The sequence below is a fragment of the Myxine glutinosa genome, chromosome 1, assembly GCF_964187855.1.
Source record: "Myxine glutinosa chromosome 1, kmMyxGlut1.1, whole genome shotgun sequence".
Classification (NCBI taxonomy): Eukaryota; Metazoa; Chordata; class Myxini; order Myxiniformes; family Myxinidae; genus Myxine; species Myxine glutinosa.
Window position 1 is genome coordinate 415,738,783 of NC_136261.1, and position 27,368 is coordinate 415,766,150.

At 47.6% G+C, this 27,368-nt stretch overlaps 1 protein-coding gene across 3 annotated transcripts in view; it reads right to left on the minus strand.

The window, feature by feature from the left end:
• Window positions 1-27,368, minus strand: part of LOC137417894 (E3 ubiquitin/ISG15 ligase TRIM25-like) — a 97,166-nt gene that overhangs the window by 27,353 nt on the left and 42,445 nt on the right. For all 3 annotated transcript variants that reach the window (XM_068103836.2, XM_068103842.2, XM_068103851.2), the window contains exons 4-6: window positions 7,624-7,857; window positions 6,642-6,664; window positions 778-905 (exon numbers count right to left, since the gene is read on the minus strand). In XM_068103836.2, coding sequence (XP_067959937.2) covers window positions 778-905; window positions 6,642-6,664; window positions 7,624-7,857 — 385 coding nt within the window. The remainder of the gene's footprint in view (window positions 1-777; window positions 906-6,641; window positions 6,665-7,623; window positions 7,858-27,368) is intronic.

Sequence of the window (27,368 nt, forward strand, 5' to 3'; positions counted from 1 at the left end):
GGTACACCGTATCCCTGCGCATCGTAAGAGCGTGACCAAGGGTTGGCGTCAGGAAGGGCATCCGGCCATAAAAACATTGCCTCAAAACAGGGAACCATGATTGTCATGGGGCCCGCAAGGCTAACCCCCGCTCTAGCGGGGAAAATGGCCTTAAAACGATCATTCATTCTTCACCATTGGGAGATAAGACCAAAAATGATACACAGCAGGATATCTCAAAAAGTTGTGGACGGATTTGGAGGAATCTTGGTGGACCGGTTGGGTGTCTGACAAGGACAAACATATTCGATTTTGGTGAAGATCTGAATGTGAATTCGGATATGAGAATTATTTATTTTTTCAGTGATTCCTCACCACTGAGTGATGGGGCTAAATTCAGCATATAGCAGGATATCTCTAAATGTTATGGACGGATTTAGACGAAACTTGTTGGACAGGTTGTGTGTGTGAGAAGGAAGAATCGATTCAATTTTGGTGAAGATCCGGATCCGGATCCAGCTCGTAGCATTTTTAAAGTGATGCTTCACCATTGGGTGATACGATATATAGCAAGCAGGATATCTCAAAAGTTGTGGATGGATGATTTTGATTAAATGCGATTCTGTATTGTGATTTTCTGGTCTACTCTGGGATACAAAACGTAAACTGTTCACCTGGTGGAGGAATTGCTCTCCAATGAGTGCCGTTCTCTATCTTCCCGTTTCTCTTCCATATTTGAGCCACGTTTTGTGTTCCCTTCATATTTTTTTGACGAAATGTCCAGTTTGTGTCACTCACTCTGTATCTTCTCCAGGAAGTTCTTATTGAGCATGATGAGCCCGTCCAAGTTATTCTCCTCCTTCGAGAAGTCCAGAACTGGGAGCGGTGTCCTCTTCACGGATTTAAAGTCTGACATGGTCTCGAGCCTTGGAATAAAAAGGAAAAACATCAGTTTTAGAAATTCTTGGAGGAGAAAATATTGTTAAAATAATACATTTTTACAAATCAAAACATGTTATCTGTAAAAGAGTTGTAAATAATTAAAAATAGAAAATAGATCAAGTGAATTTTTGGATTAATTTGTATTTTTATTCAGAAGTCTCGATTCTAGAGGAGCCTAATCGAGAATAAAGTAAACAGGTAGAAAATAAACGATTAACAGGATGGAAAGAGAGTGTCGGTGAGGGTTGTCGAGAATGAGATGTGTGTTGGGGAAAGAATAAATCAATGATGAATGACATGATTGAAAGATGAGATGAAGAGCACGAGGCAAGAAGCAGACTTGGTGAGTCAGTTGGTCCTGGACTCGGCTTCCTGACAGGAGATGGACAGAACAAAGGACAAGTTCCGAAGTGATGGGATAGAAAACCATCTGGCTGCAGAGACAAGACCTTGGTGAGAATTATCCAACAGGGTGTTTGCAGCGGGACATGGGACAACACCATTCTCAGAAGTAATGTTTGTTACCATCTGTTGGTGTTCCCATCTGAGGTCCTCGGACAAGATGCAGAGAATCCAGGTTCAAATGTTGTAAACCAGGTCTTTGTCCATTGTCCATCAATCTTGTAATTCATGTATCCAGGTTCAAATGTTGTAAACTATATCCAATGTCCATCAATCTCTTTGTAATTCATGTTGATGTACACTATCTACTGAAGCACTTGTCTTGTTCTCTTAGACAGTGTATTGCGTTCCATGCATGGATAACACTTGCATACCTATGATTCCATATGTAAGAAATTGTTTATTTTCTCTGACTTTGCAACGTTTGTTGGTTGAGATGTTCATTGTGAAAGTTGATGAGTGGAAAGATAACAAGCATTCTTGGGGGAAAATGCCAGGGGTATAGAAAAAGCCCCTCCATATGGTATGTGCCATGTGGCAAACTATAGAAAAGAAGGGACATTCAAAAAAATATCGGGTGCATGCTGGACTACCCTTGTGTTCTTCGGAGGAACCAAGTAATGCTCTAGAAGAGTTCATATAACGGGGCGCCCTACATCTGACCAATAAAATACATTCACTTCTTCATGCAGCTCTTTGAATCAAACTGGCACCCATTAATATTTCAAAATACATATTGTTACAGATCTCAGATTACGGCACTCCCCTCACCGAGGGGGGTTTAATCCCCTCGTCTATTACACTGGCCGTCCGAGTGCTAGAAGGTATCGCGCTCCTTTGCGGGGTTGAGGTTGACCAGGGTGACTGGTCAATGGAGTCCCAGATACCTTCGCCAACCTCGCCGCAAAGCAGGGCGCTACTTCTGACCGAGCCACGGACAAGATGGAATTTTGCCGAGCGGTTTAGCAATCCACAGCTCGAGCCGTTAACAAAGGGCCTAAACCCAACTATAGCGGTTGGCCAAATCGTGCCACAGGTACTCAATGGGGAAAAGACTAAGACGATTGGACGAGAGGAAGCAAAGAATAAGAAGGGTAAAGGAAGAACAAATATGGTTTATTACTATCTAAAAGAGGAAACGAAAGAAGGGAATATACAAAAGAGGAAACAAAAGGCCATAGGGCAACCGTAGACACTCTTATATAACACACCCATGACAATACAAACAGACTCTCACGGAATGGTAGCTGGTAGGGGAGGAAGGTCCAGGCAGATGGTTCCAGGCGATGGGGTGTTCCAGGCTCTGGGTCCGCGGGCGAAGAATGGCTGGCAGCTTAACGCGCGACCGGACCTTACAAATACGAGGGGCTGGAATGCGCATACGTAATGCGTGCCGAACGCTCTCAAAACCATGGCGGTTCGTATCCAAAGCGATCGTCCCAAACGATCCTCCACGCAATGTTCTTGTATTCGCCGCCTCTGCGCTGTTCTCTCGCATCTGCCGATCTCCCCCGCATCTGCTCTCTGCCCTCTCTCGAATCCTCTCCACAATACTCCTGTAAAAAGGCTTCACGCTAGCGCTTTTATTAGGAGCCTCGCGTATCAAGCCGCGTCCGCTTTGCTCCGCCAACAAGTGAACACGCCTCGGCCCGGATTGGCCGCGAGGGTTCATTGTTACCTCCCCTCGTGACGCGTTGATGGGGCCACGCCTACGTTCCTGGCTGCTCCTCCCTTCTTCTCCAACTTGACCGCGTGCGTAATGGCGGCTTGGGGCCAGCAAACAAACCAAAAGGGCAGCGAACGCTGCTGGCAATGGCGGCTTGGGGCGAGCTTTAGCTCCAAGGCAGCGAATGCTACAATACGGCTACTGGCACTTTGGCGAGAGAGAGAGAGAGAGAGATTGGGGATATTTGAAGGGGCCTAGGTTATTTGATTAATACAACGCAGAGTCAAACTATTGGAAACAGATCCTTAACTGAAACATAGACTTATGAAATAACTAAAGAAGATCCTATGTTGTCCTACGTGTTGTACATGTCCAAACTAGGGTGCAACCTTTACAAAGGGGGATATTTACGAGAATTATTATTTTACAAAGTGAAGGTTCTAAAAACCGTAAAAATATTATATTTTAATGTTCACCTTACATTGAATTTCCCCGAGCAACGCCGGGTACTTCAGCTTGTGTTTTATATTTTGAACACTGTAGAAAACAAATCCCCTTGTTGGCACTTCCAAAAACCTCCAGTTTAACAGTATTTGGAGAAACGCAAATTTCCACTATATTGACCAATCAAATTTGCCGCTCACGCTTTCAACCTTGGAAAATATCAAGATTCAGACAAAGAAATATAGATCGTGCTCGGAAACGCAAACCTAGAGTTGAAAAGAACCTTCCATGTCCTTTTCTCAAGACAGTGTGGAGTAAGGTGTTTTAGGAATTATCTTTAGAAATGGTTTGGAAGGGAATGAGGAATAATTAGAAAGAGCAGTTGAAGAAGATGGTGAGCAGAAATCATAGAGGGACATGGAGAAACTAAGGTGAGCAGAGATCATGGAGAGAAGGTGAGCAGAGATCATGGACAGACATTGAGAGAAGAAGGTGAGCAGACATCATGGAGAGAATAAGGGGAGCAGAGATCATGGACAGACATTGAGAGAAGAAGGTGAGCAGAGATCATGGAGGGACATGGAGGGAAGAAGGTGAGCACAGATCACAGATGGACATGGAGAGAAGAAGGTGAGCAGAGATCACGGATGGACATGGAGAGAAGAAGCAATAGGACCAGGTGGACCATGAGCAAATTAGCAAACAGAATATTCAAGGATGTTCAAGACTTCGAGTTCATCAATGAACACAATAGATATCAACAATTTAGAAATCAGTAGTTTTAAGGTGATGAGGATGAATGAAATATGAATGAATGATCGTTTTAAGGCCATTTTTCCCCGCTAGAGCAGGTGTTAGCCTTGTGGGCCCCATGACAATCATGGTTCCCCGTTTGAGAAAATGTTTTTATGGCCGGATGCCCTCCTGACGCCAACCCTTGGTCACGCTCTTACGATGCGCAGGGATACAGTGTGCCTATTCTGAATCGGGGTACACACCGTGATCATTCATCCCAGAAAGCTGCTACTCAATTTGCCGACCTCAGAAGGATGACAGGCTGAGTCAACCCCCCTGGCGTTAATTCAGCGATCGACCGGGATTCAAACCCAGGATCCTAGGATCCCAAGCCGGCACCCTGACCGCTAAGCCAACGCCAGGCTTGCTAAACAATATAAACTCAAATGAGGATCAATGAGGATTTAAGGGGCTTATTAAAGTTTGTGTCCAATTAATAACACGAATTAACTTCATAATGACCTCCTCCCTTAGACAGCCAAAAACTTTTCATTTATAGATCCGAAATGGGAAAGAAAATCAAGGGAGGAAAAGAATCAAGTTCCCGAGGAAAACAGTAATGTTATGTCTGGTGGGGTAGTGATATGTAGAGCCAGATAGATCTGTGTAGGTAGGTGTCCGACTGTCACGATAGGGAATCTACCTGTAATAGGTTCTGTGTGTTTCGGCGTTTTGTCGGTTAAGAGTATATCTGTGGACATACCTGGATGTTCGTGTGTTAAATAGAGTTAGGGATTAAAAGATAACGCCCCTGTGTGTCTCACCTGGTCAGCCAACCCTTTGTCCCGTATGGCACTGCACACCACTTAGACACTTAGTTAGGATATTTAGCGCAACACTAAGTAACGCCCTTCCCTGACATGACTGTGAAAGAGAACCGGCAAAAGGAAACCAGGCCGGGGCACCGCCGATAATGGCTGCCGCCACCTACACCTCCGGCGGGCCTATCCACCTCGAATAGCACATGCTATGACCACGGAGTAGGGAGCGAGGTTGGGAGGCCCGGTGGGCGTGGGCCTGAGCGAAGCTGGGAGGTTCGGTGGAAGGGAATGATTGGTTGGCAGCGCGCCAAGGCTGACGTCACTGGCCAGGAGATATTAGCGAGCGCCGAACGCCATTTTGGCAGTTGCTTCTGGCAGTGAGTTTTGAGAGCAGTTAGTTGGGAAGAGAGAGAAGCGAGTTGGAAGGATGGAGAGAGACTTGGCAGTGAGTGAGAGAGTTGCCCGAGTTGAGGAGCGCGGAAGTTTTCCCAGTCAGAGCAGTTGGCAAGCGGTTTGGACAGAGATCCCAGCCCTGGCAGTTGTGAGCAGTTGACCAGCTCGGTTCACAGTTCACGGTTTGAGTTGGCAGTCCCGGTGAGATCCGAATTGGCTTGTCGATCATGCGCGAGGGTCGGCCTCGTGAGACTCAGTGCTCGGTGCTTGGTGTTTTGGAGCTTGGAGCGAGGTGTGCCGCTGGACGAAAGGAGCCGTGTGTGGGCAACGGAGATTGAAGACGATGGACAGATAAGACCGAGTTGCGCGTTCACAATTGTATGACGAGACATTTCTTTTGGTATTCCTTTCCCTCGTCTGTGTTTGAGATCTGTCGTGTGGGGACATCCCGATTGGGATATTCATTACCGGCGCGTGCTTTTCCTGTCCTTGCCTTTTTACTTTAATAAACCCTTGTATTATTTTCTATTCCCAGTTACACCTGTGCCCGCTTGAGTTAATCCCCTTACAGGACCGGAGCTACGTTGGTGCGCTTAAGGTAAGCTTTTGCCGCAGCCTTCCATTTAGCTTCTTCCTCCCGCGTTTGAGAGTGAAATCCGTGTTTGGTCGTCGCCTCCAATTAAAGCCGTTCCGGTCTTCCGCGGCTTCTGTTGTTAACCGTGAGTCGCACGACAACGTAACCTGAATAAGTTACATCTTGTTCACTCTGTGTCCTTCTCTCACACTCATTCTTTTCCTCGCCCTTATTCTTTACCAAATCCTCATTCTTTCCCGAACCCTCATTCTTCCCCTAACCCTCATTTTTTCCAGAACCCTCATTCTTTCCCAAACCCTCATTTTTTCCATAACCCTCATTCTTTTCCTAACCTTCATTTTTTTTCCTAACCCTCATTCTTTCCCTATCCCTCAGCCTTCCCTACCCCTCATTTTTTCCCTAACCCTCATTCTTACCCTAACCCTCATTTTTTCCATAACTCTCATTTTCCCCATAACTCTCATTCTTTTCCTAACCCTCATTCTTTTCCTAACCCTCATTTTTTCCCTCATCCTCAATTCTTTCCCCAACCCTCATTTCTCAAAGTCTCCCTTTATTTTGTCTTATTTTATTATTTATTAAATATATTGAAATGTTTCAAACACGATTGGGTCAAAAACATCAGGATGTGCTGATAACGTGTCGGATACCAATGCAGTCTCACCTTTTTAGCAGGTCCTTGGAATCCTGAAAAGGAAGAAAAGAAAGAATGAGATCAAGATATTTAAATGAATGAATGTTTGTTTATATTTATTAAATACGAGAGAGTTCACAGAACAAGATACCCCACACTGTTCAATTACGTTCTTCAATTTTAATAAAATGATGATTTTAAAGGTCGTCATTAAAAATATCCAGGTGTTTAGTGTTCCTGAGGCAATATTGAACATCACCATATACACTGCAATATGATGGCATTGAGTCACAGTTTTAAAGATGGAGGCTTCGCGTGCACGGGGTAATAAACCAAAGATGTTTTCAATTTGAAATGGAAAAGATAAATTTGATTTTAATTTTGAAACAGTACTTCACTTCCCTTTGGTGAAAACACCCGATAAGGTAAATCTGTAACCGGAACAGTATTCACATGAACAACATTGAATTGTTCAGGAACAAAGTATGTGAAGTAGTTGTTTGACCATAATTCATACTAATGTTCTCCAGGTGGATACACACAGGCAACTTTTACGACCTAGATAAACATGGCACTGGATAAACCAAAATATTCGCGATGATCCAGCACATGATGAAAGCCATGATGGCATGGTACCTGGAGGTCCACATGAGCATCCCTTGGATAAAATCCTTGGATTAAAAGATTGAAACCCTCAACAGTGACCAGGTAGTCGTGCTGTATCACTGCTTTGGAGACCATGACATGAACTCACTCTCATCCCAGACCTTCATTGTGATAAAACCTAAATCTCACTTCATGACAAACACACCTGGAAATGCATTCCCTCACCTTTCTAGTCCATTTCATTAATCATTTTTGAACCATTGTATCGTATACTGCACCTTTACCATCGACCGGGACATGTAACAAGGCCTCAACTAAAAGCTTATACTTGAATAGTGACAGACTCCCCCTAAACAATATATTTTAAACATTACAACTTTTGCAATACGTTTACGATAAACCACACCTGTAGAAAAGAAATGGCCTCCAGATCCTGGAGTGCTGTGTCCATTGTGGATTTTCGTTGACGTAGATCCTCCATCTGCTGCTCCAGTTTCTCCCTCTGCTTCCCAAGAAGAGAAAGCTTCTCCATTTTCCTCTTGTTTATTTCACTCTTCATCAGATCCACAGATTCATTCACAAATTGGCACACCAACCTCCCCTTCTCCTCCAAACTGTCCTCAGCATCTCTGCTGGAGTTCTGGGAGGAAACATTGTTTGAATTATTCCAAAATCAAGAAGAGACTTTGAGAAAATGTAGAATCTAACAAAAGGTACAATGGATTATGGCTGATAGGATCAGATCACTGGTACCAGGAGTAAATTTTGAAGGTAAAATGAAGTGGGCACTCTCATCTACAAAGCAAAGGATTTTAACTTCTATTTGAGTAAATACCCGCTCTTTCTGGGACTAAAACATGGTCAGAGAGGTAATAATGGACAGTTGAGAGAACAGGAAGAAGGATGTTGAGCCACAGCCTGACAGTGATAGGAGTGCTTGGCTGAACTCAAAGCTTGTTTTTATCCATATATATATGTATATATCAGATTATAATTTAAGTTCTCCAGCCTAATGAGCGCACGCTGTGACGTACGTGATGGTGTGACGTCACAGCGTGTGCTCATTAGGCTGGATAACTTAAATTATAATCTGATTGGTTACTCCCTGCCACATTCAGGCGACTCCATGTAATGAGTGGATACCAGAGATAATGTACCGTGTAGCAGGTGGTGCTTATCACTCCCATTAAGGTACAGCACAGCTGGACGGGATAGCTTAATGGTGGTTCACCCATTCACTCATGGTAGGGTCACATAATGACTGATTATATATATATATATATATGTTTCTGTATATATATATATATATATATATATATATATATATATATATATATATATATATATATATATATATATATACAGTGGTACCTCGGCTTACGAGTGCCCCAACGTACGAGTTTTTCGGGATACGAGCCGTCGCTCGGGCGGTTTGTTGCTTTGGGATACGAGCCGAGATCCGATGTACGAGCTCAAAAAATTTATTTTTTTGAATTTTCCGGTTGTGGCTTCCGGTTCCGGTCACGCGGTTATCTTGCCGTGAAAGCATCTCTGCTTGGATATAAAACACGCAATCGTCGAAATACATGAGCGAGGAATCTCCTTGCTCCAGCCGGTGACGTCATCGGCGGGGATCCCCGCCTCCAGAGTGGCTGGTCACGTGACCGCCAAAGCGTGTCGCGCGTGCGGGTATAATGAGCTACACCTGTGGATCACGTGACCACGGAAGCACGCCTCGCTTGAGAGGCATGGCTTTCGTGTTTGCGTTTTGCTTTATAAGGCGCGATAAATGGGCTTTTGAGTGTTAGCGGTTCATGGCGTTGACGGTTCATGGCGGTTCATGGCGTTGACGGTCAAAAACCCATTACATCAATTTTACCAGGCACTGTACAGTAAGTACAGTGGACACCAAATGCACGGTGGAAGGCTAGAAGTAGAAGATCGTCCAAGACAAGTGAGAATAAGCCATACTTTGGAGATGACGTCATTCGCTGGTCCGATAACCAAAGATGTGGTATAAAAAACCAGGTGAGCTAACAATGCAGCAATGAAGGAATTCGGCCAAGGCACCGGCACACAACGACCTACCTACATCGAAAGACTCAATGCCAATGGTGACAGAAGCCAAGACGGCCGGCTTAAACACCGCCGAAAGACCACGGTGTACCAACTTACGATGCAGAACATCTTGCACTTAATATGATGACAACAGGTGCCATCCTCTGACGTACCATTACAGGTACAGGTACAGTACACGTGAGCACAGAGCAAAAGTTCACTGAAACCGAGATTAAGAAAAAAGAAAAAACACCTCGTGGTCCGTGCTCGATATCCGAGTTTCAATCTTTTCAAACACATGATGCTCTCGGTCACGGTATCTCCTGCGAGCTGCTTCTCCTTCAACCACACAAACAACAACTTCTCCATATCTTCATGGATAGAGGTCCGGAGCTTTGAAATAATCGTAACGCCCTTGGCTGGCGTTATAGCCTTTATGGACTCCTTCTGCTTCAAAATCGTACATATCGTAGAAGGAGTACGATCGTACTGCCTCGCCAAGTCGACAACACGCACACCTCACCTGGCATGCTCTTCTCCTCTGCTTAATAAAACCAGTTTATTTCTTTACATTCTCTTGTATTATGTACAGTATATACGAGGTCGTGCTTGTTTATACATTATTTGTTATTTATAAAGTACATTTTTGTTATTTAAAAGCACCTAACAAAAAAAATTGGTGTTTTTTTTTTGAGGCTGGAACGGATTAATAGCATTTCAATGCATTTGAATGGGAAAATTTGCTTTGACTTACGAGCGATTTGGCTTACGAGCTCCGTCACGGAACGGATTAAACTCGTAAGCCGAGGTACCACTGTATATATATATATATATAGATATATATATCTATATAGATATATATATATATCTATATAGATATATATATCTATATAGATATATATATCTATATAGATATATATCTATATAGATATATATCTATATAGATATATATCTATATAGATATATATCTATCTAGATATATATCTATATAGATATATATCTATCTATATATATATATATATAGATATATATCTATCTATATATATATAGATATATATCTATCTATATATATATATATATATATATATATATATATATATATATATATATATATTGTTACAGACACGACTTATTAAGATGTTATGATGGGCCGAGCGGAATGGCCGCCGTGTTCGCACAGTTTACCCCCGATTAGAACCCTATCCCGCCCGATTCCACTCGAACGTTGGCCGAATCGCGCTACGCTAAATCAATGATGGAAAGGACACAACGGCTGGGATAAATGACACGACACAATGGGGTACAGTTCTCAAGACCTCCGGAGGAGGATATAATTGGTGATGCAGAAAAGGGGTAGATTACACGGTAAGAGGTAAAGCACAGAAAAGATGGGCACTTAAACACAGTCTTATCTATCCCCGACAGACCACAGACAAACGGGACAAGACTGACTTACACGGGGATTGATGGCAAGGAAGGACAGGCAGTCGATAGCACAAGGTGCACCTTGGCTCAGGGGCAGAATCAACACGGTCCGGTCCAGAGATGCGGGGAGGTATTTCAGAGCTCGGAGGTGGCGTCTTCTCTCTCCAAGCTGGGGGTGCATCTGACGTCACCTCCCTCTTCCTGCGCATGCTCAGCGGGGAGTGACATGCCCTCGGCTCGTTAGCTCCGCCCCAGATGGGATCGGTCCGCCCTTCTATTGGGTGCGGGGGGTTATAGGGCTCCGCCCTTGACGAGGAGCTGACAGCGAGCCCCTGCGTGGTAACCCCGTCGGAGCACATGTTCAATGGCGGCTAACCAAGCCGGAGTGAGGACGCACACTCCCCGCGCCGCCTCCGCTGTTGTTGTTGTTGTTGTTGTAGTTGTTGTTGTTCCATGAGGAAGAGAAGCGGGGAGGTATTGGGAGGTCCTAAACTTACTAATGGTGCCATACAATCACATTCTGGTGCAACGAAGAGTCAAAATTAATGGAAACGAGTCCTTAACTGACATAGACTAAGAATAACTAGCAAGATGTCCGAAAGTTGTCTACGTGAGATGCGGTGGACCTGGATGCGACATTTAATGGGGGAAATAGGGGAAGGTCGGGTCTACAGAGTGCTGTTTACAGAAAATGGGACTAGGGAATGGGGGATTGGGGATAGTTGGGAAGTATTGGGGAAATAGGGGAATATTTACAAGCGGATATGGATGGAGGCCAATCTCATATCCGCAACATTGCACCCTTCTCTACCTCGGGGCGTCCCGACCCGATAAATTTTTACTTACTTTAGTGTGGCACTCAGATGTAGTTCCCTCTACTATTAACTCAACCCTGAGTGCGACAGTTTTACAGATGTTCACAAATGAGTAAATATGTCCCCCTGCGACGTTGCACCCTTCTCCTAACAGAAACACACCCACAGGATAACCGAATCGCGGAAAGAATCCTCAAACTAAACATACAGCCGGTAGGGAGCATCATTTATACAAGACTACACTGATATTTACACTACGATCCAGGACCTGTTCTTTGAGGAACACATGCAGATGTTATGCATAGAGAGAGAGCATGCATGCCAGCATCGATACACCAACCCACGAGTGCCCAGTGGCCCTACGGCCTTTAATAATGTGCAGAGCACCCCATCCAAGCACCAAAAGCACAACCCCATACACACAGTCAGCACCATCCGGTGCACCAATAAAGTGTTCATAGTCACCGGTGGTGTCGCAGCCGGCCGATGTTCTGCCGCTGGTCTTGCCTTCATGGAGTGCACTTGGCCTTCTGTCTTCTTTAAAAATAAAGAAAGGCGCCAACCGCGTCCATTTCTAAATTGTGGCCGTCAGGGGGGCCAACTATAAGTGGTTCACCTGTATGGCATAGGTGCCACGTTGACCCAGAGGTCCATCCACGGGTGGTGCTTGCCCGCAAAAGAACTGCGGTCCATGGTGGGCAGCCACAAAAATTGCGGTCCATATGGTGTATCGATCCAGGCAGCAAGCAGCGAAAGTACAGGCCCACAACTGCAGAGCCAGCACCTCTCTCTCCGCCCCAAAGCCAGATCCTCGGAGGTGGGAGACAAAAATAAGACAAGTGAGTAAGGTGGTAAGGGCGCAAAAGTGCACGCAATACCAGGTAATGCACACTGGGGGCACATGGGAACCAGATGAGACAGGTACGTTCCTACCGTACACCCCCCCCCCCCCCCACCAGGTAACCTACATTGCCCCTCCCTTACCCCTTACTGTATCCACAAAACACCACACTACCCATAAACATCTACTTTACACATCAACAAACGTCCCTACTGTCTTCCCCGTTCCTCCCATAAACCAAATTCGTCTTCTCTCCCTCCTAACCAATCAAATTTGCCATTTCCAACTCTCATCAACATTTGCCATCTCCAACTCAACATCAAAATTTGCCATCACCAATTCATCATCAGTCCCTCCTAAGGAGGGAGAGATGGAATCACCCCAATGTCTCATCCACGTCGTGATGCGTCTCACAAATCCACACAGCAATTCTCATTTCCTGCAACACAAAACAAAGAAAACACAGGTGTGGAGTCATCATCATCACCTCAGGTAAGTGGCTGCGTATGGTGCGACAGGTTCATCAATCCTAACTATTTCCTAAATGACTTTAACAACTTTACATTACCCGGGGTCTTTCCCTGCCAATCCATTGGCCAACTTACACTATGGGTTCTAAAAACCAATTCCCATTGACCAAACTGTGGTGCTTCTCAATTTGGGGTCTCACCCCCCCGATTCATCTCACGGTGCCCTCGCACAATTTCTGGGGTGTGACGTGTAGCTCTCCCAGCAGGTCTACCCACCTGCACACCTCCACCACTGTAGTTGCCACCCGAGCTTACCTGCTCCTCACCCTTACCTAACTAACTGGGGAAGGCCCTCTCGCACTCTCACCCCCTCAGTGCCCTCTCTGGCACGGGCTGCCCGATCCACACCCGGGATCCTCAGGCACCCACTGACACTAACGGCTCCCAGAGCCCACCTGCGGCCTCACCTGGCCGACATCCTCACAGTGGTGGAGTGCCCAAACCAACTACACACACTAACAGGCTACACGCCCAGCCATTTCCACAACACTAATGCACCCATCCACAATACCATTCTGCAACCGCACCACAAATGCCAATATCCAACCACAATTTACCTATACCCTCTACCTAACACTTACACTACCCGCCCCGGGTACTCGTGATAGGGGTCCACTCTTCCCCATCCACACCTTCGCACCATGCACACCACTCTGTACCACTTGCTCCAACTCTCTCCACACCACTCATTCCAATACTCCATGTATTCCACACACCTGTACTTGCACACCTGTGCTCTCACACCTGGTGCCGCCTGCAACCTTCTCTCCCCTAAGCGCATTCGCGCTGATCCACAACACTCACTACTCATACATTGCTCCACACTGCTCCACACACCTGCCCAGTTCTCACACAGCATCATCTCATCTAACTACTCCCCTCTGAAACTTGCGCTTCCCAGTCGACCCTTTAAACTATTGCGCTCCCTCGTCATTATCATCCACTCTAATCTACCTGCGTCCCCACTACAGGTATCAGTCACTAACTAACCTTAACGTTACCTAATGTCATCTTCGCTAGATCCCTATCAATATAACCTAACCCACCTGGGCTAGTTTTCACTGCCATACACCCCATAATCTATAGCGCATTTGCCCCCACCATGGGAAGGGTGGCAGGGATGCCACGCTTACCCACCGTCATACGGCGCGAGTGGGACCTTGTGGGACCACCTCGTATGCGAGTCGTTGCCCGCCTGCCGGACCCCGTGCGTCGCCCCTTGCGGGGTCAGCGCGGGGCCGAACCGGCCTTGCCCCCACAGTACATTACCCCCAAGGGGCTCTCGTGCCTCCCCTGTCCCTCTAAAAACTACCCCTGTTGGTGTCGATGCATGGGTCACACTTCCGCAACCCGCTACCCATTCCATACCACCACAACCTTGCTCACCCACACCTCGCACCTCTCCCATCACCGGACCCTCTCGCTCGCCCCCTCGTTCCATACCCTCCGGACCAGCCATACACCTCACTCTTGGCCTCTCACGAACATCCGGGTCTATCTCGACCCCCAAGCTTATTAAATCACCTGGCGCATCATACGCACGACCATATTGGTCACCACTTACACCGGGTCCTCTTTCTCTTCGCTTCTCCTCCATCACCTGCGAATCCCTCATCCGGTTAATGAGCACATCATCACGATCCGAACACAGACTTTGGACCAATTCTTTTACTTCCTCCTTTATCTCTTTCTTATCCTCTCTCCGTCGCTTCTTAATTTCGCTCACCCCTTCTTCCACTTCTTCTAATTTCTGCTTCACCTACTTCATCTCCTCGTGCGCCCCCTTAAGTTCTTCCTCTAACTCCACCTTATTTTTTTCTATGTGCTCCCGCACCTCCCGCTCTTTAACCTCCATCACCTCTACCACCTTGTTCATTTTCCTCGTCAGGTCCTCATGTACCGTCTGACACTCTTTTTTAATTACCCCTACGTCCTTTTTCATCTCCTTCTGTGTCGATTTTAAACCCTCTATTACCGCTGTGTTCTTCGTTACCTGGTCCCCCAACTCCTTTTGTCCCACTGTCAGCTGTTCTACTCCCAGCGTCAACTCCTCTATACCCCCTTGCAATTTTACAGTCCCCTTTCTCACCTCCTTCTCCATGCACTCCTTACAGTGCCTCACCTCCTCGCGCACTCCTCCGACCTCCTCACTCACACCTCTTCTGATCTCCTCTCCCATCACTTGCATCTCCTGCCCAGATGCCACCCTCATCTGCTCCATTTCCTCCCTGTGAGCATCCAATTTAGTTTCTACCCCCATTCTGACCCCCTCTATCTGCTGCCCCATTTTTTTAACTTCCCTTTCCGCTTGGTCCCTCATGTCCCTCAATTTGCCTTCCATACTGTTTTCTAACCCCTCTAACCCCTTCTGCATCCCTTCCATTTGATTCTCTTGAGCGGCCATTCTGTTTTCTACCCCCGTTAACCCATGTTTCACCCCTTCTATTTGATTCTCCTGGGCAGCCATTCTATTTTCCACCCCCATTAACCCATGTTTCACCCCTTCTATCCCATTGTCTAACTCCTCTAATTTCTTGTCTAATCCCTCACCGGTACCCCTCGCTTCGTCCTTCATTACCCCCAATTGCTCACTCTGAGCCCTCGCTTCGTCCCTCATTGCCCCCATACTGTTTTTCAAACCTCCAATTTGGTCTCCCATTTGTCCCATAAGGGCCCCCATCATTCTGTTTTCCATTTCTTCATTATTCTTGTCCATAAGGGCCTTCATTTGTATAAAAAAAAGGTTCAAATCCACCGGTGGCGCTACTATGGTCGCAGGCGCGGTCGCCGTGGCCATGTGCGAGGCGCCATTTTGCGAACCTGCCGCCCTCACTGCTTCGCTCTCCTCTTGTCCCTCATGTCACTCAATTTGGTCCTGGATCGACCCTGCCTCACTCTCCTCTACCGGAACCCAGCCGTCTTGATCCGCCATAGCGCGACTTTCAAAATTTGGGTTTTTATTTTTGTAAAACAAAATCAAATTTCGCCGTTAATAATTTCGAGCGCGTGAAGCGCGCTTCGGGTCCGATCTCACTCCTCGACACCAATTGTTATGGACACGACTTATTAAGATGTTATGATGGGCCGAGCGGAATGGCCGCCGTGTTCGCACAGTTTACCCCCGTTTAGAACCCTATCCCGCCCGATTCCACTCGAACGTTGGCCGAATCGCGCTACGCTAAATCAATGATGGAAAGGACACAACGGCTGGGATAAATGACATGACACAAGGGGTACAGTTCTCAAGACCTCCGGAGGAGGATATAATTGGTGATGCAGAAAAGGGGTAGATTACACGGTAAGAGGTAAAGCACAGAAAAGATGGGCACTTAAACACAGTCTTATCTATCCCCGACAGACCACAGACAAACGGGACAAGACTGACTTACACGGGGATTGATGGCAAGGAAGGACAGGCAGTCGATAGCACAAGGTGCACCTTGGCTCAGGGGCAGAATCAACACGGTCCGGTCCAGAGATGCGGGGAGGTATTTCAGCGCTCGGAGGTGGCGTCTTCTCTCTCCAAGCTGGGGGCGCATCTGACGTCACCTCCCTCTTCCTGCGCATGCTCAGCGGGGAGTGACACGCCCTCGGCTCGTTAGCTCCGCCCCAGATGGGATCGGTCCGCCCTTCTATTGGGTGCGGGGGGTTACCGGGCTCCGCCCTTGACGAGGAGCTGACAGCGAGCCCCTGCGTGGTAACCCCGTCGGAGCACATTTTCAATGGCGGCTAACCAAGCCGGAGTGAGGACGCACACTCCCCGCGCCGCCTCCGCTGTTGTTGTTGTTGTTGTTGTTGTTGTTGTAGTTGTTGTTCCATGAGGAAGAGATGCGGGGAGGTATTGGGAGGTCCTAAACTTACTAATGGTGCCATACAATCACATTCTGGTGCAACAAAGAGTCAGAATTAATGGAAACGAGTCCTTAACTGACATAGACTAAGAATAACTAGCAAGATGTCCGAAAGTTGTCTATGTGAGATGCGCTGGACCTGGATGCGACATTTAATGGGGGAAATAGGGGAAGGTCGGGTCTACAGAGTGCTGTTTACAGAAAATGGGACTAGGGAATGGGGGATTGGGGATAGTTGGGAAGTATTGGGGAAATAGGGGAATATTTACAAGCGGATATGGATGGAGGCCAATCTCATATCCGCAACAATAATATATATATATATATATATATATATATATATATATATATATATATATATATATATATATATATATATATATATATATATATATATATATATATACAGTGAAACCTTGACTTACGAGTGCACCAACTTACGAGTTTTCCGAGATACGAGCTGTCGCTCGGTCGAATTTTTGCTTTGTGATGCGAGCCGAGATCTGAGTTACGAGCTTACGCCACCCGCCACTAGGTGGCCCAACGAGCGTTCAGGTCACGTGGTTATCTTGCCGTGCAAGCATCTCTGCCGTATATCGCCGTTGCTTTGTTTTCGCATTTTGGTTATTTTGGAAAATTTCTTAGTTTTAACCATGGGTCCTAAGAAATTGAGTGCCAAGGGCAGTGCTGAGAAGAAGAAAAGGATGATGTGCTTGGATATAAAACACGTAATGGTCGAAAAACATGAGCGAGGTGTGCGTGTTGTCGACTTGGCGAGGCAGTACGATCGTAGTACTTCTACGATATGTACGATTTTGAAGCAGAAGGAGTCGATAAAGGCTATAACGCCAGCCAAGGGCGTTAAGATTATTTCAAAGCTCCGGACCTCTGTCCATGAAGAGATGGAGAAGTTGTTGTTTGTGTGGTTGACGGAGAAGCAGCTCGCAGGAGATACCGTGACCGAGAGCATCATCTGTGAGAAGGCACGAGACATTTACGGGGATTTGGTGCAGCAGACGGCGGGAACATCAACGGACGAGGCATCGGAAGAGTCATTCAAAGCCAGTCGGGGATGGTTTGATAATTTTAAGAAGAGGACCGGCATTCACTCCGTCGTCAGGCATGGTGAGGCAGCAAGCTCGGATGTGAAGGCAGCTGAAGATTTTATTATAACTTTTGCCGAACTGATAGAAGCCGAAGGACACATCCCCCAGCAAATCTTCAACTGTGACGAGACACGGCTCTTCTGGAAAAAGATCCTGAGGAGGACGTATATAACGGCAGAGGAGAAGAGCATGCCAGGCCACAACTTGTTCAGAGTGCCGGCGATAGCTCGCCTTCTCTTTGTGGAAGATACGGTGAGATTTTTTTCTTTTTTTCTTTTTGTATACAAGATGGAGGCTCGTGAAAGAGCTAACATTAATCACACAAAAAGACAAACCGACAAACAAAACACAAAAAACAAGGGGAGCAGCAGACAAGATGGGAAGAGAGGGGGAAGGACACAAACACAACATTTGAGAGCAGGGACATCGGGAGGACTTGGGGGGAGGTGGGAGAGGAATAAAACATATGAACACTGCAAGGACTCTGGGGTGAATTACCGGGGGTAGAAAATATCAAGGTTTTCGATGGGTCATTGATGAGGTCATTTCGATGAGGTCATTGATGAAGACCAGAAATAGCACAGGGCCCAGAACACTACCAGAACACTACACAGATCCTTAACATCCAACAACTAATGGGACGCAAACGGGGCGCCCAGTTTAGCGGCACACACATTGATGAATCACCCTGCCTGTGAAACACCGACATGACAGGTTATAGCTGGGTCGGGATTCAAACCCAGGCTGGACAGTTTTGAGTCAAGTGTGCGTACCTCCAGTCCAGGCCATCCTGCCAACTTGTATGCTGCATACAGGTGAAATATAAAGCGCGAGATATTTATATATATATATTTCAAAAAAAATTGGTGTGGTTTTTGGGGGGCTGGAACGGATTAATAGCATTTCAATTCATTTTAATGGGGAAATTCAATTTGAGAAACGAGGAAATTGAGTTACGAGCTCGGTCACAGAACGAATTAAACTCGTAAGTCAAGGTTTCACTGTGTATATATATTGTTACGGAAACGGGGGACGGCTCTCCCGTTAGCAAGGGGGGGGGGGGGTTAATCCCCTTGTCCTGTTATGCTGGCCGTCTCCCCGGTCCTGGAACTATCCCGCTTCTTCGTGGGGTGTGATTGGCCGAGGTGATTGGTCAAGGGAGTCCCGTACACCTCCGCCAACCTCTCCACGAAGCCGGTGGATAGCTCTGTTCGAAACCACGGACAAGATGGTATTTTACCGAGCGGTTTTAGCAGCCCGCGGTTCGAACCATTAGCAAGGACTCACCCGATCCTTATGCGTTGGCCAAATCGTGCCACAGGTGCTCAATGGGGGAAATCACAAAGACGAACGGATGTGAAGAAAAGAAGGCAAAGGTAGGAAGAACAGGGATTTATTAACTACTATTTACACAATCAAAGAAACCAAGGGAGAAGGAAAGAAAACGAAAGTAACTTGAAGAAGAAGAAGACAGTGCAATTCTAGCTTATCTATACAGTCTTACTTATTCCCCAGACAGAACAAACAAGACAAACTCACGTACACAAATGGGTGAATGAGGGCAGGAACGAATGGCTGGAAGGAGACGAAGGTTCAGCTGGACGCTGCCTGTAGCTTGATCCCACACGGGACGTCGGGCTGGAAGTCGACGGCCACCGATGCCACCGCAATCTGGTTCTCGCATAGCAGCGGGTCGAAACTGCACGTCAAAGCTGCGCGCGCGCCGGGGCTGGTTGCAAACAGCATCTCCTCTCTTCAAACCCTCAATCTTCTGATCACTCAACTGAGGTCAACCCAACTCAACTCAACTCAACTCAACTCCTCCTCAACTGAACTGCTCAATGTGTCCTCCTCACTCATCTCCTGAAGCAGTCCCTCCCAACCTCCTTTTATGAGGCGCGGGGCAATCAAGCTGCCGGCCTTTTGGAAACGCCCATCGGTGAGCTCGCCTCGGCCTTGATTGGTCGCGAGGGCTCACCGATCCCGCCCCTTGATGAGGCGTTGGCAAAGCCACGCCTTGTTCCTGGCGCTTAGCTGACTCCTCCCACCTTCTGCTCCGAGATGACCTCGTGTTCAATGGAGTTTGGGAGGGAGGATGATGCCAATAACCCCACCCAATGCAACGGTGGCGAAACGCCACTTTGGAGGCCACGGCGATATTGTAGGGGACCTATCTTATTTCATTTGGTGCAATGCAGAGTCAATTAATGGGAAACAGAACCTGAAACTAACATAGAATAAAGAAATAACTATACAGAGGTTCTATGATGGGCTACATGCTTGTACATGGACTAGCTAAGGGGACGACCTTTGACCTTTACAATTAACGGAGGTATTTACAAGGAATCATTACTAGAGGGTCATATTTACAAACACAAGATTCTCAAATCAGCAACAATATATATATCTCTATATATAAAGGAGGAGTGTCTGTGTGTGTATGTGTGTGTGTGTGTGTCTGTCTGGATGTCCGCTTATAACTCAAGAACTACACATCGGAGAAAAGTTTTAGACACAGATTCGGAATCAGCATAAAATCCCGGTGGTTTTAGGCTACGTTTTATTTTAATATCAATGGTTTAAAAAAACCACGCCAGCTGCAATTCCATGGTGTAGTTTGTGGCAGCGCTAGACGTTCGGGGTGTATTGCAATGGTTTGGCGGGTTTGGCTGTGGGTCCAGAATCGCTCCCATTTCCTTATGTTCTTCCACTTTTATTTTGATTCTTCTGTTACAACGCCTTCCTTATCTACCTTATATCCCCCCGACGAGGCCTCTACATAATTTCATGCGGCAGAATTTCGTGCATTTTGAGTGAAAGAAGTGAGACGAAGTTGTAGGAGGAAGAAGAGGCGCGGTCTCTGTGGAGGCCTCGATCGTGAGTGGAAATGGCGGGAATTGCGTTTGTATCGCAAAGTAAAGGATCTGCATTCATTTCTGAACTTGCATTGGTGGATTGTTATACATCTGCATTATTTTTCATTAAAAAACTTCATGTTGAACTCGAAGGCTCCAAGCACGGACTATATATATAGCCCTCATTGAGGTAAAAATAAAAGTAAAAAGCCTGCTATCGCTTGCCAAGCTAGCCGTTCCCCCCTCCCCCTCCACTCCCCTCCCCCCTCTCCCCTCTCCCTCCCCCCCCTCTCCCCTCCCCAGCTAGTATATATACATATATATATATATATATATATATATATATATATATATATATATATATATATATGTTCAAAACACACCTGGTCACAAGTGTGCCGCACTGACCGGGTCCTCAATCGAGGTCTTCAGCATCATTCCGTTTCGGCCCTCCAACCTCAATACGGTCAGCTAAGGTGGGCCAGCAGGGGCACATACACATCCAAAAGCAGCAACTACACCTGGATGCGTACATACCCCCACCCCCAGCCAGTGCGAACACAGACTACAACAACAACAACAACAACAACAACAACAACAACAACAACACCTCCGCCTCCAGAATCCACAGCACCAAACAAACATGGTGGAACACTCAAACACCCACCTTTATACACTTCGCCACTCACCAACAAAACACACCAGATCATTCATACACACACATACACAAACATACACACACATACACACACACACCAACCACCTACCCTTACAACATACACCACTCAAAATACAAAAACACACTCATGCAAAAATTAATTCATGCAAAAACACACACCCTCACCCACTCACTCATATACACAAAATAAGAAATAATAATAGTAACAAAAAAAACAAAAAAAAAAACACGCAACCAACCTACACCGTTCGACATGCCTCCATGAACTTCCTCCATATCCAAAATGAGCCTTTCAAGGCAAACTGGGCCACCTAGTCACACATCCTCCTTCTTTCTGTCCCACACACTCCCAGCCGAGCAAGAAATGCAGAAAAGGCATTGCCAATATTCCACCGACACCCCACCTCAAATGGCTGACACGAAACTCGCCAACCCTTCTCCCGGCACTCTGCCTCCAGCTCACTGTACTTTCCTCTCTTCCTCTCGTGCACCTCCTCCATGTTCTCTTCCCAAGGTACCGCCAATTCCCCTGAGATGACCTGTCTTGTTGCACCTGACCAAATGACAATGTCAGGCCGCAACCTTGTCACACAGATCTCCTCTGGGAATACCAATTGTGGCTTTAGGTCTGCCACCACCTGCCAATCACAAGCAGCTGACAGCCCTCTTGCTTTCCACCTCCTCCTCTTTCCACCTCTTACCACTTGGCCCTCTTTGACAAACCACACCTCTCCCCCCATCAGTCTCCTTCTCCACTCTTCTTTCTCTCGACCTCAGCACCTCTTGTTGTACCATCTGCACCACCACCGCCAGCACCTGATCATGTCGCCACCTGTATTGTCCTGCTGCCAATGCTACTGAAAATGCACTCAGAGCGTGTTGCACCGTCCCCACACCTCCACACAAATAACATCTCTCCTCCTGCAACAACTCCCACAATTCCAAGTGTACTGGTGACGGAAGCACATCATACATTGCCCGCAACAGGAAAATTCAACAATATTGGCTCCATCCTCCAAATCTCTTGCCACTTCAATATCCTCACCCGCACACCTTCCCACTTAGTCCAAGCACCTTGCTGTGCCTGACCGACTGCTTTCACATATCTCCCCCTTCCTCTTCCTTTCTTCTCACCTCCCTCTCAACCATCTTCCTCCTCTCTTTCACACATGCCTTTCCCCATTGCCTGTGCTCCATCCACCCCAAGCCATGCTTCCCATGCTGTACCATACCCATGACCTCCTCCTGTTTGCAAACCGCTCCTCCATCTCGTCCACCTCTGCTCTTGCATTCCACTTCCGACGTCCCTTCTTCTCTGGGAGAGCATTCTTTACCACTGCATCACTTGAATCCCGCAACATCATGAACTCCCGCACCCTCACCACCTTAAACTCCTCGGTTAATGGTGTCAAGGGAAACTTGAGTTTTCCACCCTGACCATAAAAAGGCAATGTTGGTCAAACAGCGTGGCACTCCCAACCACCTCCTTGCAAACCTGCTCACCACAACCTCCATGCTCGCTACATGCACAATTGCAATATCATCCATCATCAATGGCCACAATACTCGTGGCATCAACCCAAACTTCAAAACACCATACCTTCAAACTTACCTGGGCAAACCACATCCATCACCAAACAAAACACACCAGTCACCAACACCTCCCCCCCTCCTCCCCTCACCTGCCCTCCCCCTCATCTCCCCCCTCCCCCTCCCTCCTCCCCTCACCTGCCCTCCCCCCTCATCTCCCCCCCTCCCCCTCCTCCTCACCCTCCCCCCCTCCCCCCCCTCCTCTCCCCTCCCCCCTCACCTCCCCCCCTCCCCCCTCCCCCCTCAACCTCCCAACCCCCCCTCCCCTTCTCTTCTTCCCTCTCCTCCTCCCCCTCCCTCCTCTTCTCCCCTCCCCCCTCTTCTCCCCTCTTCTTCCCCTCCCCCCCCTCTTCTCCCCTCCCCACCCTCTCCTCTCCTCCCCTCCCCACCCTCTCCTCTCCTCCCCTCCCCACCCCTCTCCTCTCCTCCCCCTCCCCACCCTCTCTCCTCTCCTCTCCTCCCCTCCCCCACCCTCTCCTCTCCTCTCCTCCCCCTCCCCCACCCGTTTCCCCCTCCCCTCCCTTCCCCCGCTTGGCAATGCCGGGTACTTCCCATGGCCAGCTGTACGTGGGCTGGAAAAACCAAGCAATCTTTATGTCTTTGGCACCAAGTAAGAAAACCAGAAATGTTGTATACCAAGAGGTCTTGAGAAATTGAAAATTGACAAAATGTCATGTAGGAAATGTACTGTGATATTGCTCTAAAATATACCTGTTCTTTTCATCATATATTTGTATTATTCTTATTCAACCCGGGCGAAGCCGGGTACGTCAGCTAGTATATATATATTGTTGCGGATATGAGGATTGTATTTTTTTTGATTGTGTTGTATTGTATTGGAAATTGTTATGAATTATTGCTCGAGTCTGGCCCCTCCTGCCTCCAGTGTTGTGTAAAGGTTAAAAGGGCGTCCCGGTAGTTAATTCCATAAAGCACACATTGAAGGACACAATAAAACCCTTGTTCAGTAGTTTATATCTTTATTATGTGTTTTAGGGTAAGGCCTTGTCTTCCATTAACATGACACTCCATTGCACCAAGTGAAAAAGATAGATTCCCTTCATTCCCATTCCCAAAAACCTCCATTTCCCCTTTCATCAATTGCCATTCGCATTGCCAACTACAATTGCCGCCATTGGCCACGAGGCAGGGTTGGGGAAGAAAGGCGTGCCCGCCCGTCATCATCAAGGGCGGAGCCAGAGGGTCACGCAACCAACCAGGGCCGAGGTGAGCACACCGATGGGCGTGTCCTGAAGGCCGGCGGCTTAATCGCCGGCGGTGTGATAAAAGCGCGCGCGCAAGAGTGAGGAGGAGCTGAGCTGCGTGGTGAGGTGCAAAGAAAAGAGCTGGGTCGTCAGAGGAGAGCTGAGTTGAAAGGGTCCAAGGCAGAGCTGGGTTGTGAGGTCCAAGAGAAGAGATCATCCAGGGCAGCACAAAGCCTGCTATTCGTCGCCTTGCTCGCCAGCAGCAGCGTCCACAGCAGCAACAACACTCAACAGCCGCTCGGGGCCTGGACGGCGGTTTTGAGCAGGGCCGCGAAGGAACGGCGGCTGCCCAATGCGCCGATCGTGCTGCCGGACCCATTGGACTTTCCTCTCCTTCCAGCCATTCCTGCCTGCAAGTTCGCCATTCGTGTACGTGAGTTTGTTCTGTTGGTTCTGTCCTGGGTATTCAATTAAGTCTGTATAAGCTAGTATTTTCACTGTGTCCCTAAAAGCTTCTGTATATTATTTTATTATCTTTCCTTCTCCTTGGTTACTTTGAGCCTGTAAATAGTAATAAATAGTAATCGTATTTCAAACCTTTTTTTTTGCCTTCGTCTTCCTCTTCTTCACATCCGTGTCGTCTTTGTCTTTTGCCTCATTGAATATCTGTGGCGCGATACGGCCAACGTTCGAGTGAATCGGGTGAATCGGGGAAACTGTTAGGTCGTGGTCCCTCCGCTCGGCAAACATTACATCCTTAACCGCGAACCGTAACAATTGGTGTCAGGAATGTCGGATTCGGACCTGGGACTAAATTTATTTAGCCCAAATTTTGGAACACCAATTGTACTATTGGAGTAACAATTGGTGTCTGGGAGTTGAGATTCGAGGCCCGAACCAAATTTTTAAAAACATCTAGGAAAAGATTTGGTCAAAATTTGGAGCTGCTGGAAATTTGTGTTGTTTTAAAGCAAAACCCGAATTTTGAAATCGCGCCATGGCTGGTCAAGGCGACGGGATGTCGGTGGGAGAGATAGACGGGGTAGAATCGACCCAGGACCTCGGGGAAATGTATGTGGATGAAAGAGAGGAGGAGAACATTGGCAATGTGGTTGAGGGGGTATCAGGCGCACAAAATGGCGCTCTCGCACACGTGGTTGAGGGGGCCACGGCCGCGGAACCAATGGGCGTGGTCCAAATGCAAGCCTTCATGGCCCAATTCATGGCACAAATGCAGGCGTCCCTCAACCTGCAGAAGGACGAGATGAGGGCTAATAGTCAGCAATTGGGGATCCGGATGGATGCTCAGGGTGAGCGGTTGGGAAACCAAATTGTGGGATTGAGGGCTGATAGTGAGCGATTGGGGGGCGAAATGGGGGGCAAAATGGGAGAAATGGGGGAACGGCTAGAAGCTAAATTTGAGGGGTTAGACAACGGGATAAAAGAGGTAAAACATGGGTTGAGGGGGTTAGAAGATAGGATGGAAGACAAATTGTGGGAGATAGGGGAGCAATCCGCCCGAGAAATTAAACAAATGGGAGAGCAGATAGAGGAGGTAAAAATCGGGGTAGAAACCAAATTGGATGCTCAGAGGGATTAATTGGGACAGATGAGGGTGGCATCTACAAAAGAGATGGAGGAGATGAAAGAGGAGATACGACGAGGTGTAAGTGAGGAGGTCTCGGGGGTACGCGAGGAGGTAAAGTGAGGTGAAAAGCGTATGGAGAAAGAGGTGAGGAATAATACGGCTAGGTTACAAGGGGGCATAGAGGACCTGATGGAGGAGGTGGAACAGCTGATGGTGGGACAGACGGAGTTAGTGGAGCAGGTACAAAAGAACACTGCGGTACTAGGAGGGTTAAAAGCGACATAAAATGACATTAAAAATGACTTAATAGCGACACAGAGGCAATGTCAGATGGTACGTGAGGGACTGACAACGAGGTTGGAAGAGGTGACAGAAGTAATGGAGACGAAGGACCGAGAGGTGAGGACGCACATAGAGACGGTCAAAATAGCCTTAGAGGACGAACTTGAGGAGACGCACCAGGAAATAAAAGAGGTGAAGCAAAAATTAGAGGAAGTGGAAGAAGAGGTGAGTGAAATTAAGAAGAGACGGACAGAAACTAAGAGAGAAATACAGGAGGAGGTGATGGAATATGTACAAGGTCGGTGCTCAAATCGTGATGATGTGCTCGCTAACCAAATAAAGAGTTTGCAGGTGGCGAAGGAGGTGCGGAGACGAGGTGCCAAGGTGAGTGGCGATATATTCGGCAATGTAGATGATGTGAGGGGAGCTTCAGTCGGCTTGGGGGTTGCTTTGGACCCGGGTGTTCGTGAGAGGCCGTTGGTGAAGTGTGCGACAGGTACGGTGTGCGAAAGAGGAGGTGTGCGAGAATGTCCGACTCTGGGGTGTGCGAGGAAAAAGTGTGCGCCGAGGAGTGAGTGTGCTGTCGAGAGTGAGTCGGTCGTAGCGCGTGTGCGAGGGAGCACATGGAAGCGCGTAGTGAGGAGTGTTACAGAGGATGTAACGAGAGAGTGTACACCTGGGGTGAGTGTTACGGAGGGAGTAACGAGAGAGTGTGCGCAAGAGTGTGTGCGAGAAAGGTGTGTAACGGACAGGTGCATGAGGAAAGAGTGCGCTGTCGAGAGTAAGGGTGAGTGCGCTGTCAAGAGTGGTGGTGAAAGTAGTGAGAGTGACACGGAGCGTGAGTTGGTTGTGACAGGTGAGAGAGGAAGTACACCTGGAATGGCCGGAAGCACACCTGGAATGGTAGAGCGTGTGTGGGAATGCATGCTGGAATTGGTAGTGAGACACGTGGTTGGGTGTGCGAGTGAGAGCACACCTGTGATTGTCACGGAGGAGGTGACCGAGGAGGGGGTGCGAAGGTGTGTTGGTGAGGTGTACGAACGACGAGTGTGTGCCAAGGTGTTCGGTGGTCAGGTGTGTGACCACTGACCAAGTCTGTGAGCGAAAGAACGAGTGCAATAACGAAGCATGCGGGGTGTACGGGCGGCGTTGGAGCATCGAGCTCAGTGAGGGTGAAAGGGGTAGCGTATGCATGTGAGCACGCAGGTGAAGCATCGAAGGTAACCGGGTTAGCGGTTAGAATGACGTTTAGCCGAAACAGGCCCTCGGTGCGTGGCGGGTTTCGCGTGCCGCGAGGACCAGCGGGGATCCGAACCACGGCGGGTT